Genomic DNA, 13,268 nt, shown 5'->3' on the forward strand with positions numbered 1-13,268 from the left:
CATTGTTTTGAAAAATGTTTTCTTGTTAAACATAAAAAATGTGGGATTTTGATAGGAGAACAACAAACTCACCTTGAAATCTGATTTGAAAAGTTTTAGAAAACATCCAAAAGCTACATCATGCATGTAAAACTCCAAAATTTGATGTGAAACTTTGCAAAAACTTGAAAACTCGTGTGAAATCCACTTGAACTCAATTTTGAAATTAACATTTGGTTTTTTATGAAAAAACCATGAAATGTTGTTTGTAAATCAACACTTAGATTCTACCAATCACACTCGAAAGTCATGAAATCTCTAAAAAAAAAGGAAAAAAAAAAAAGTAAAAATATGCACTCCCGGCATCTGATGATCGACCATTTCTAGAGGCCTGGTGTAACCGTCTAGTAACTTAGCGACCACTTTTTCAAATGTAAAGGAGCAATCAATCAACCTAAAACATGCAATTTTTGAGAAAACATGCAATTTATTTTAAACTTTCAATTTTCTATATATATATATATATATATATATATATATATATATTATTCATGAAATGAAAACTCTAATATACTATAACATCCCTAGCATGTACAATCTACATATGGAAATGCATAAAGCGTGATGAATTAAACTTTAAATCTACAAACATGCAAACATGTTTCTTCATGCAAAACTCAAATTAACACTCGAAAATGAATGAGATAGAAGGTTAGAATACTGACCTTATGTTGCAAGAACTTTTGTAGATTAAGTGGTGGGTACTCTCTCAATTGTGCACACCCCAAGAAGTAAATGACAATGAATGAAAAAACTAAGGTCTCTCTCTTCAATCCTCCAATCAAGTTCCATTATTCTACCCAAAGAGAAGCACGGAAACTCTTGGGTTTTTTTTTTTTTCTCCTTACCCTCACTTCAATGTGCCCCCAATCTCCCTTTCAAGGGGTCTATTTATAGACCTCCAATGGGATTGGGAAAAGAAGTCATTTGGATTTGAATTTTGAAAAATCAAATTTAAATTACCAACTGCCAACCACCAACTATCTATTATCATAGTTATTGCCAAAAATGTGGCAACTCTAGGACACGTGACATGCCAAATTATCTCAACCAATCATAAGAAAATAACTCAAATTTTCAAATATTCTCTGGATCTGTTGACCACCTGTAGAAGTTGGTTGACCACTTGCATTTGACGTCAAATGGTAGAAGAAGAAAAGGAGCCAATTGACCACCTAAAAGTGGTAGGTCGGTCTCCTTATGATGCAATCTATTCATTTGCGTCTTTGACCTAATTTTTCATATATTTAGTTTGATCTCTTCATTTTATTGGGTAAAAAAATGGCTATTAACAATAATCACTCATTGATTATCTAACTTATCATTTTATTTTAGAAAATGGAGTTATCACTTTATTTTTATTTTGGAGAGGCAAAATAAAGGAAATCTTTTTTTTTGAAAAGAGATTTATGTTTGGAAATACCATTGTGAATAAGTAAGGTAATTCTTTCAACTTCTTTTGCGGAAATTCAAAAAATTAACACCCTGTAACACCCACTTTATTAATGGTTATCATAGTTATCTTATGTCTGCATATATCTCCCTTTCAGAAAGCAATTTTTTTTTCTGAAAAAAAAAAAATGATCATTTTAAACAAAGAATATTGGTTGCAACAATGACTAGTCTACCTTTCTTTATCTTTGTCAAAAACTCTTTAGACTTGAAACCCCTTTTGAAAAAAAATTGTGGGGTCCATATAGAGGATTTAATCTTATGAAGACCCTATTATTTTATACTAGTTCAAAACGTACACATATTCGTGCACTAAGAAAGAGATGAGAAGAAAAAATAAAGAAAATGAAAACTTTCGATATTTCTTTTATTGGTGTGGCTGAGTACACACAAGTAGATTGCCTATATATCCTCAAAAGAGGAGTCAATTCATCTATAACTTTTGAAAATCTTGAAAACACCAGAAATCTTTTATGACACTTGAACCCTTGATTGAAAAATATCGATTTTTGCTTTAAAACTTGAACTTTTCAATAAACTCTCTGCAAAGGCTCCTTGAAACCAAGTTTAAATTAAAGAAAAAAAAATACTCTTCCACTTTCTAGCCGCTTCATAGGTAATTACTTTTAAAAAATATCATTTTCCATAGAATTTGAAAAAAAAAAATTTGTTTCTTGGCAGGAGAACCACGAATGCGCCTTGGTCACTTATTTTTAAAAGCTTGAAATCTCTAAAAAAAAAAAAATTCCCAAAAGTCATATCATAGGCATTTATTTCAAAATTTGGATTGAAAATTTGAAAAAAATATACTTAAAATCCCTTTAAAAATGCTTAAGGAGATCAATTTTTAATTTTTTATGAAAAAACCATGAAATCACGTTATTAGGGGTGGCAATCCATGACCCGCCCGTTTAAAACATATTAGGGTTCTATACAAGTTGACTCGTTTATAAACGGGTCAACCCGGGTTTGGGTCAGGTCACACATTGCCTGAGTGCTATATAAACACATTTTACACATAAAACCCTAATTCTTTAATCCTATCCTGCCGGCTGTGAGCTGTATGCGGCTGCCTATCCACTATTCCTATTCCACCTTTCCAGTCCTCCACTCCACTCTCGTGCACCCTTGCCTGTGTGCCCAGCACACCGCACACCAAGTCGCCAACGCCATCTTCCAACGCCCTTGCCTAATTGCCTTTCTACCTAGGTGAAGCTCTCCATCTCCCTCGATGCTCAAATGGTGCTCGTTCCAACTAAAGCTTGCTATCTCCCTCGATGCTCAGATGGTGGTCGTTCTAGTTGAAGCTCACCATCTCCATCGATGCTCGGACAGTGGTTTCTAACTCGAGAAACCACCAAGTCAATAATATTCCTATACAGAGATCCAGACGCACTATTAGACCGCTGTCAAGGTATGGGTTTGAAGAGTTTGTATCTTATGCTTTCATTACCAGTTGCAATGATCCAACTACTTTTCAAGAGGTAATGCATGGCCCGGAGAAAAGTAGGTGGATGGTTGTTATGGTTGAGGAAATGGAATCCCTGTATAGGAATCAAACTTGGGAGTTGGTGGAGCTTCCAAATGGGAAGAGGGCGATAGGTTGTAAATGGGTATATATGAAGCAAGAATCAAATTTCAGAAAAGAAAGGAGAGAAATTCAAGGCACGGTTAATGGCAAAGGATTACTCACATAAAAAGGGAATTGATTATGATGAAATCTTTTCACCTGCGGTCCTATACACTTCCATTAGGGTAGTGTTGGGGTTAGTAGCTCATTATGATCTGCATTTGGAACAAATGGTTGTGAAGACAACATTTCTCCATGGTGACTTGGAGGAACGTATTTATATGGTACAGCAGGAGGGATTCAGTGAACTAGGACAAGAACACTTAGTTTGCAAGTTAAAGAAGTCTTTTATGGGTTGAAATAGTCTTTAAGGCAATGGTACAAAAGATTGGATTCCTATATGATTAACATTGGCTGCAGAAGATGTGAGTATGACTATTGTGTGTATGTGAAGAAGCTTGATGATGGTTCTCTTATTTTCTTATTATTGTATGTTAATGACATGTTAATAGCTGCGAAGGATTTAACTCAGGTAAATCAGTTAAAGGATCTATTGCATAAATAGTTTAACATGAAGGATCTTGGTCCAACCAAGAAGATACTTGGGATAGAGATTCGTTGTGACAGAACTGCAGGGAGGTTGTGATTATCTTAGAGCAGGTTATGTGGATAATTTGTTGGAAAGAATCAGCATGGCTAATGCTAAATCGGTAAGTACACCTCTAGCGAGTCATTTTAAATTGGCTACTGCTGAATGCCTAAGTACGGATGATAATATCAGGGACATGTCAAAGGTCCCCTATGCTAGCTCCGTGGGGAGTTTAATATATGTCATGGTATATACAAGGCTAGACTTGGCACATGCAGTGAATGTGGTGAGTAAGTTTCTCTCTAATCCTGGTAAACAACACTGGGAAGCCGTCAAATGGATTTTCAGATACTTACTAGGTACTTCTAGTTATGGCATCATGTTCCGCAAACAACAGGATAGTCCATCAGTTGTGGGGTTTGTTAATGCTGATTATGCAGGGGATATGAATGACATAAGGTCTACAACGAGTTATGTCTTTAACATTGTGGGAGGACCTATATGTTGGAGGTCCATGGTACAATACTTGGTGGCATTGTCTACAAATGAAAATGAATACATAACAGTTGCCAAACCTGCAAAGGAAGCCTTATGACTTACCAGTTTGATCAAAGAGCTGGGTATACAGCAAAGTAGGGTTATCCTACGTTGTGGCAGTCAAAGCACTATCTACTTAGTGAAGAATAAAGTGTACATACCAGGCTAGAACCAAGCATATTAATGTAAGGTTCCATAAGGTCTAGGAATTGATTACTTCAGGTGAACTTGTATTAAAGAAGGTTCACACATCTGAAAACGCAGCAGACATTTTGACAAAATCGGTTACTACTAAAAAGTTCAAGCATTGCTTGGACTTACTTCATGTCTCCAAATGCTAGAAGGGAGACGAACCCAACCTAACGTTCCAAGGTCAAGGTGGAGCAACGAGTTATGTTTTTCAAGTTCTCCTAAGGGGCATATACTCGCCAAGATGGAGGTTGTTGTTGTTTTTTTTTTTTTTTTTTTTTTTTTTTTTTTTTTTTTTTTGTGGCTCATATACTTGATGGATTGTATAAACAAGGAAGAAGATATAGTGGAAAATCACATGTGTTAAGGAGCAGCAGGAAAACCGTCAACTATTTAGCTGAAACAGTTGACGATTTGGCTCTAAAATTCAGATAATTTACATTTTGTCTAAAACAGTCGATTATTTGACCCAATCAATTGACGGTTTGAATCGGGAACCTTACATAGATTTTCAAAATTTGAATGTGAACGTTAAGTTAGTTAGGTGTTTGGAGGAAAACCTCTTAAGTGTTTATAAATATACCATTTTGGGTATATTCAGAGTGAGGAAGATCATTGTAAGAGTGATTGTATTGTATATTCTTTGACACTTACATAATGAAACGTTTTCGATTGCTCCCTTGGATGTAAGCATTGTCAAACCACGTAAATCTTTACATTGTTGTTCTTGCTCTCAGATATACTACTTGTGTCTGTGTTCCATATTTGTTCTTCATTAATTGTTGCATCTAATTTTCGCTGTGCAAATCCGAGTTCATTCACAACAGTTTACATGGTAGTGACCCATTTATAAATGGGTCAACCCGAATGCAAACTCATTTAATCCCAATCCGTTTACGACCTGCCCGAACCTAGCACATGAACCCGTTTTGTCACCCCTACATATTATGAATTCAAGAAACAGATTCGACCATACACTTAAGTGAGTGTTTAGACTCATTAACTTCATGAAAGTTAGAAAAAGTTTAGAGAAAATACTTAAACTATGCTCTAAATAGACCAATCAATCTCCTGCAAAGGCTTATCAACCACTTATGATAGCGAATGACTACTTTTCTTAAAGCCCAAGGGTGGTCAACCGTACTTACAGGACTGTCTACATACTTCTTTCTTAGAATATGTGATTTTATGCACTTTTATGCAATTTCTTTGCAAATCTAGATTATAAACTCATGCAAAACATGTCCTAGATGACATCTTCATTAAAAATTACATGATTGCTTGCAAAAATAACAACAAACATCATTATATGGCAACATGCATGTTTTCATGTAAAAATCAAATGACACTTGAAAATAACAAAAGTAGGCAATAGAAATGACCTTATAATAATGGTGCAAAGGTATGCAAGCGAGATTAATTTGCTCTTTCAAACCACACACACCCAAAGAATCTTCAAGTAAGAAGATAAAAGAAAATGTAATTCTCTTCAGAATTCTCCAAAATACAATCCTTTCTTTCTAACCCTAACCAAAATACAATCCTTTCTTTTTAATCCCAAAGATGCATGAAGTCTCCTTTATCTTTGTCTCTTACTCCGACTTGGACGTATCACAAAATTTCCCCCCCCCTTTAATCTATTTATAGACCCCTCAAATATGAAGGAAAACACCTCTCAAAATTTAAATTTAAACTAAAACTACCAACTACCAACTATCTTGATCCTTGACACATGACATCTACTAGGACACTCGGTATATATGTCAAGAGTCATCAACCAATCAAATGCAAATAACTCAAAAATTAAAATTTTCAATGGGCTAGTCGTCTGCTATCGAGTAGTACCAAACCAGAGAAGGAGAATAGGGTCGATCAACTATCATTAAGTGGCCAATTGACCACCTCTTGTGCTACATTCCTTCCTCTTCGATTTCAACTTAATTTATACTTGAGTTAATAAATGACTATCGATAATTACTCATGATAATCATGTGTTATGCAGATATGTATCTAAAAAATGGTCCGTTACACCTATTGCCAAAGAGTTTACCCGTAATTTTACATTTTCAAATTCTTTTAAAATGGAACTAAGAAGGAGGTATGACTTACGCAAGGTTATAAGATGTCATTATATTAGAAGGGGGCATATGCTCTCACAATGCTCAGGACCCATTTAATTTGCAATTTGAAAAACATTACAATAAAATAGAAAAGAAATATCTTTTCTTCATAGTTGATTATCAAGGAAAATGAAAAATAAAATAGCATATATAACAAATTAATAGACAAAAAATAATAATTTTACACATCATTAACATTTGAAAAAGTATTAAAATAATAAAACTAAGAATAGAAATTCTAAATTTTGAAAATAATTATTTCCCATCTATTTCATTTTATATACTTCAAAAAAATTAATTAAATTTAGCGTAAAAACATTTTCATTATATTCTTAAAAAATAAAAATTTTGAACATAGCCTAAATATTTTCATCAAATGAACCACATAATTTATTAATGTTGAAAACTATATATCTCACTGTAGAACTAGCTTTTAACTAGCTTAAATTCTTCAATAATAGATCAAGTATATATATATATATATTGCAGAGATATTATTATTATTATTTATTTTTTTTGGGTCTGGTGTTCTTGACTCTTTAGTGCGACTTAAATGCACTAATTACATCAACCACTTTGGTTGGTCATACTCATTAATTGAATAAAAAGAGTACCTCACAAACATATGGTTAAAATTCAAAATTCAAGAAACATTTATATGTATTAATTAGCTGTCTCTACCTGCTAGCTAGATTTTCCTTCGGTCCATTGCCAAGTCCCTCTCACCCAAATTTAGCAAGCACCCATTAATTAATTATATCCAATTACCTTATTTTGAGTGTGTGCTAGATTATGACATGCCCTCCATTGGATCTCAAAATTTAAGTTAATTAACTAATTTCTCTCTCTCTCTCTCTCTCTCTCTCTCTCTCTCTCTCTCTCTCTCTCTCTCTCTCTCTCTCTATATATATATATATATATATATATATGTTGGACAAAATTCTTAGTTGTCACTTTTAAATATTGCCCCCCACACATATTTAATTTTTATTTAAATATATTGTTGTTAGTTGACAAAATTAGTAATATTTTTTTGGGATGAGTATATTTTATGCATGTTTTCTTTTCATCATTGATTGTATTATTGGGACAACGCCACAATCAAAGTCATTTTATGGATGTGTAGTATGAAGTACGAAGTGTTATGCAAGCTAGGAAAATATTAATGGATGCAACTAATTATTAAAATTAGGCTCTAAGACCTTAATTTTCTACATAATGAGAAAAATGACTACTGAATACAATTAGAAAGTGGCGTAATCCCATTATGTTGCAGTATCATATTGCTACGGTATTATGTCTGCCTTTTATGTTTGTGTCGGCACTTCTTAACTAAGGAGAATTTTATTGATTAGTGTAGCTTATGCAATGAGAGCTAGCTGGCAGCTCATTATTCTTCTTTGATCAATTCTTGCTGCCAATGTAGCACATGATCTAATCGTCATGCCTTCTACTACTTAAAGTTTAGTTCATTGCATACCTGTAATCGCACATTGAGAGGGTAGAGATGGAGGGCCGATCTTGGAATCGACCTCTACATAGACCCTTTAAATAGAAAATGACCCATATATTGAGGATGCACATTATTCATATCACATATGCATCGTATACATATTTCCTATACAGAATGACCTTTTAAGAATGCATTCATATATGCTACGTGCGGTTTTGTAGGAACAAATTAGGTAAAATAGGAGCATTGTTGAATCGAACTTAATAAGTTATAATTATCTTGTCCTATCTTTAATCATTTTATTTGAAAAGCATATGCTTTGAGACAAGGTAGAACTTTCTTCTTCACTCTTTGGTTTTCATGTCACACAAGTCTCTTCCTTGTCCTATCCCATCTTAGAGTTGTGCTATACTATAATTTAATTGGATAGTATATGTTTGAGAGCTTAAACTTTAGGTATGTATTAAATTTATTATTTGTATGATTTTCAAAAAAAAAAAACCCCCTAATAATTTAATATTAAACTTATAACTAAGTTCACAAATTCAAATCTAAGTTCTAAAACCCATGTCTAAGGCATTTAAATGTAATCCACAAAGCAAAACACAAGCTAGTGGAATTCATTAATTAGAAAAAGGTGAGGAAATAATAAATTAAATGAAAGGAAATGAACTAACCTGAATGAACTGTTGTACTTGTTGCAACAGGAACTGCTGGTAACTGGAGACGGTGAAGCTCTTCCGTCGAATTGGGACGGTGAAGTAATTCACGACGAAGTCGTTGGTGCCGGCGCTAACAATGAACAGAGCTTCCTTGATTTTCCTTTCCATGTTTTCCTTTCCGATTCCCATTTCCAGCCTCCACTTGTACTCCCTGAACAACTCCAGTTGCCTTGATATCTCTATTACACTCTGGAAAATGAAACAACGACACCGCAAATTCCACGGATTCAGAAATTTCCATAGAATTAAATTCCATGGATTCTATTTCAATAAGATCGATCATATATATGGCAAAGAAATATTATGTAATATATAATTAATGGGAGATGGAGAGAATTGGAGGAGTTAATTAAGGGCGTGGGAATGCACATAGAGGGCAGGTGTGAGCGGATCGAATCCGCAGCCAGCGGAGGCGAAGCTGACTCCGGTCATCATCTCCGCCGTGCTCAGCGTCGGATCCAAGTACGGCGGCAGGTAGTCCTTCAACCCCATGTACGAAGCTGTGTTACACACACTACATCAAATCAGTTCACCACAAGTACGTACGTATACAGCCATGCATGGATATATATATAAGTACTAGATTTTTAGGGTGGCGCCGGGAAGCATATCGGTGAGTCACAAGGTGTGCAATTTAGACACCTTACATTAGGAGAAAGGCTAAGAAATTAATTTAGTTGTGGAAAATATTTCTATTCTTCAACTTTTTAGTTTTACAAATAATTATTTTTAGTTTTTCAAAAAATTATAAAAATTTGTAGCTTATTATTTTTTTTAAGGCTGGTATAAAAAAAAAAAAAAGAAGTAGAAAAATAGAGTTTGTTTACATGCAACTTTTTTTATTTTTATTTTTCTAGATTTCAAAATAATTACAATAAAGGTAACTTATTTGTTAATTTTTCAATAATTAAATACAAAGATATTTGGGATCATAGAGTTTGAGGCTTGAAGTTGGATTTGTGTGGATTTTTTTAAAAAAAATTACACATTATCCACACAAATTAAAGTCCTAAATATGAATTTCATTCTCCTATATATAAAGTACAGGTTAGAAATCTAAAAACTAGTTAAATAGTATTTTTCAAAATTTTTTTGTATAAATTTGAAAATTTTAAAAATAATATGACATTTTTTAATTATTTGAAAATTTATAAATGGAAAGTAAAACTATATCAATGAGCAAATAGCATCAAAACTATTTATCGTTGTATATTTATTTAATACAAATATTATAAAAATGAAAAAAAAAATTAGCTAACTAAATGCCCTACAACATTTTCCTTATATAAGTCAACATGGGTTGCTTAGGAAATTGGTAACAAATAGGTCCTAAGTATTTCCTATCGTACAAGAAAACTTCACCTTCTTTAAAATTAGTCCACACAATACACAGAACTATTAATAGGGTTCAAATAATTTAAATGGGCCAACTTTATTAGCTGAGAAGGTAGAGGGAGAGCATTAGTTCGATGCTTTTGAATGACATAATTTTACTACCTAGTTTGAGGATTTCAATTGCCTAGCCATTGTTCTCTTTACAAGAATGAAGGGGAATTCTAGGATTTTTACTTATACATTACTCATTTATTATTGAAATTTGTGTTACTTTTTAAAAAAAATAATTAACTTTAGTTATTATGTTATGAAATGAATTGTTGATCGGATAATAAAAAGAATTATATTTGGGATGATGATAGATTATTCGTCATCCGACATGAATTATCCTATCTGACCTGTCGTAAATCTGACACTATTTTAAGTTATATAGGAATTACAATTTTCTTATCTAATAACACGCCTAATCCACCACAAATTATTTGATCCTATTCACTTTGACAGGTCTATCCCAAGATTTCAACTTCAATTCTTTACTTGTGATTTACCTAATGAATTATTAGGGATGTGTCGATAGACAATAACATTTTCAACTTTTTGATTTGTTGCTGCATGAGTTGGTTTGAACTACTTAGCATACTGAAGTTTTGAATCATAAAAGGAAAAACATTATGCTGTTTAAAAATTTAAAAGATAAAATAAAATAATGAAATGGAGTTGTTTTATGATTTTTTACCTCACAAATTCTAAAAAAATGTATCGGTGATAAAAGATTAAAATGAAAATCCAATGGCTTGAACTTCTGGATCAAATTAATCACCATAACAAACAAGTCATGCATCTCAATAAATTTTGTCATCAGCGAGTTTCAAATCTACTGTAAAGAATAGTTCCTCTAAAATGATGATGTATTTCATTTGAATATACTTATACTGCATTTGGAAGTATAGTTTTTAGATCTTGGATTTAAATTTGGATTAATTTGATAAATATCTCTTATCCAAATTCAAATCTAATCATGCTACCCTACTCCAATATATGCATGCGCATGTATGTGGGTATGTGTATGTATATAAAAACGAAAACGAAAGGAAGTGCTCGTACCGACAAAGTCGGTGGCAAGGCGACCATTGGTGAACCGGCCGGTGGGAATGTGGGAGTCGAAATCTCTGCCATAAGGAGGGAAGTTGCTCTTGAAAAGAGTTTCCACGTAGTTATTGTTTCCTGGGTCTACCGTGGAGTCTCCAAACACCAGAATTGCAGAAACTGACGAGGCGGCAGCAGCAGCAGCAGCAGCAGTTGTGTTCATAACTAAGCTGGCCTTCTTCGTATTGTTGGTATAATTATTAGCCGCAGCTGCAGGATGAGCTTCAGCGCTGGAAATGGAGACTGCTAGCATTGGCATTAATGCAGCAGGAAGAAAGAAAGGAAGAAGCAGAAGAAGCAGAGGAGGAGGAAGAGAAGAGTACTGCGCATAATGAGTGGAGGATTTCATTTCAGCCGCACGCCGTCAACTAAGCTAGGACGACGGGTAGATGGAGAAGGAGCTAGAGAGGTTGAAAATTGAAACGAGGAAATGAGAACAGGGGCTAGCTGTAATGTGGAAGCTAGCCAGAGCGAGAATAAGTATATTTATAAGCGAAGTAGCGTGGGTACATTGGGATTAATTCTCTCATTTATAGATCTTCCTATTGGGTCGGTTATCTTTCACTGCAAATTGGGTCGCGAATCCTCTCCTCCACCCAACAAATAAATAAAAATAAAGCAATTATATAAATAAAGGAAAAACTAAATGCGAGCGGGCTCCCATACTGTCGGGGGAATTAAAATCAAGATTTCGTGATCTATATTGTGTAGTAATTTATTGTCATTTGATTTATGAAGAGAACATTTTTAATTATTTTATAATTAAGTTATCAAATCTATACTATGACTGTTGCATTTATAGGAATAGAAATAAGAGATTGATTTCCTGGCTCATAAATTCTCAAATAAAAACGAGGGCCGGCCTAACCATAAGGTTGTTGAGATGTTTGCATATTTGGGGCCCCCAAATTTTTTTTTTTTTAATGTAATAATGTCGACATTATTTATGATGTTCTCTTCCTATACATTGATTTCTCAATTAACAAGTAAATGAAATTGTATTTTTAAAATGTAAAGTAAATGCAATTTAATTCTTTTTTTTTTTCAAATCTCAATGTCTTGTGACTTTTTAACACAACTCTTGAAAGTTGAAATTGACTACATCTATTATGTCTCTAACTCTCTATTACTCTCATCTCTTTCTCTCTGCCACTCTCAAAAAATCTCTCCATCTCTCACACTCTCTCTCACTCTCATCTCTTGATCTCTCTATGATTTTTGCTCCGACTCTTGTGTTCATCATCTTCGGGCCTCCGACTCTCTCTAATTTTCATCAACCCTAATTTTTTATTTCAGTGTTTGTGCATTATTTTTCTATTATTTTCACTCTGATTTTTTTTTTTATTTTTTTTTTTTTAAGATTTTGGAAGCTTTGAGGTTAGAGCGTTGTATCCAGCAAGAATCCGATATCTCTAAAGTCTCGCTCGCCCATCGATTTGCAATAATAATAATAATCAGGTTATATTGTTTCAATCTATTATTTTTATAGAGTTATTAAAATTATTTGTATTTGTTTACATAATTTGTCAATTTTTAGTTAGTGTTAATTTTGAAATTTAATTATGTCAACAAGAAAATATGAATCCGAATATGAAAAACGAAGAAAGAAAAAGAAAATAGAAGAATTAGTGTCATCTCAAAAGGGAGCTCTTGATAAATTTATTTCTAATTCTAAACAAAATATAAATGAGTAAGATGAAAATCCTCCAAGAAACGAAAAATCAATTCCAGAGATGGAATTAGAATCTAATATGATGATAGAAAATAATAATAATAATAATAATAATAATAATAATAATAATAATAATAAAGATAACATTGATACACAAGAAATACTAACTAATGATATTTCTTTTGAAAGACATTTTAAAAATATAGAAGAAGGAAAAATAAATAATGATGATAATATTGATGATGATATTTATGATCCAAAATATTGGGCAAATATAGATACCAAATTACGAAATTTATTAGTTGAAAAAGGCGTCACGCCCCGAACCCCAAAATGGGACCTAGAGGTGAGAATGTAACCTAACCTGTCCCTGTATCATGCAAATCATCACAGATACAGTTCACTGGATGAGGGTCTAACCCCGTGGGGTTCCCAGGCACCCTA

The 13,268-nt window shown here is 33.2% G+C and overlaps 1 protein-coding gene across 1 annotated transcript in view; it reads right to left on the reverse strand.

Moving 5' to 3' along the window:
- Nucleotides 1-11,611, reverse strand: part of LOC131144498 (GDSL esterase/lipase At5g45960) — a 46,491-nt gene extending 34,880 nt beyond the window's left edge. Inside the window, exons 1-3 of the mRNA XM_058093183.1 lie at nucleotides 11,111-11,611; nucleotides 9,041-9,171; nucleotides 8,627-8,860 (exon numbers count right to left, since the gene is read on the reverse strand). Coding sequence (XP_057949166.1) covers nucleotides 8,627-8,860; nucleotides 9,041-9,171; nucleotides 11,111-11,501 — 756 coding nt within the window. The 5' untranslated portion in view covers nucleotides 11,502-11,611. The remainder of the gene's footprint in view (nucleotides 1-8,626; nucleotides 8,861-9,040; nucleotides 9,172-11,110) is intronic.
- Between the last annotated feature and the right edge of the window lie 1,657 nt (nucleotides 11,612-13,268).

The sequence above is a fragment of the Malania oleifera genome, chromosome 12, assembly GCF_029873635.1.
Source record: "Malania oleifera isolate guangnan ecotype guangnan chromosome 12, ASM2987363v1, whole genome shotgun sequence".
In the NCBI taxonomy this organism is placed as follows: Eukaryota; Viridiplantae; Streptophyta; class Magnoliopsida; order Santalales; family Ximeniaceae; genus Malania; species Malania oleifera.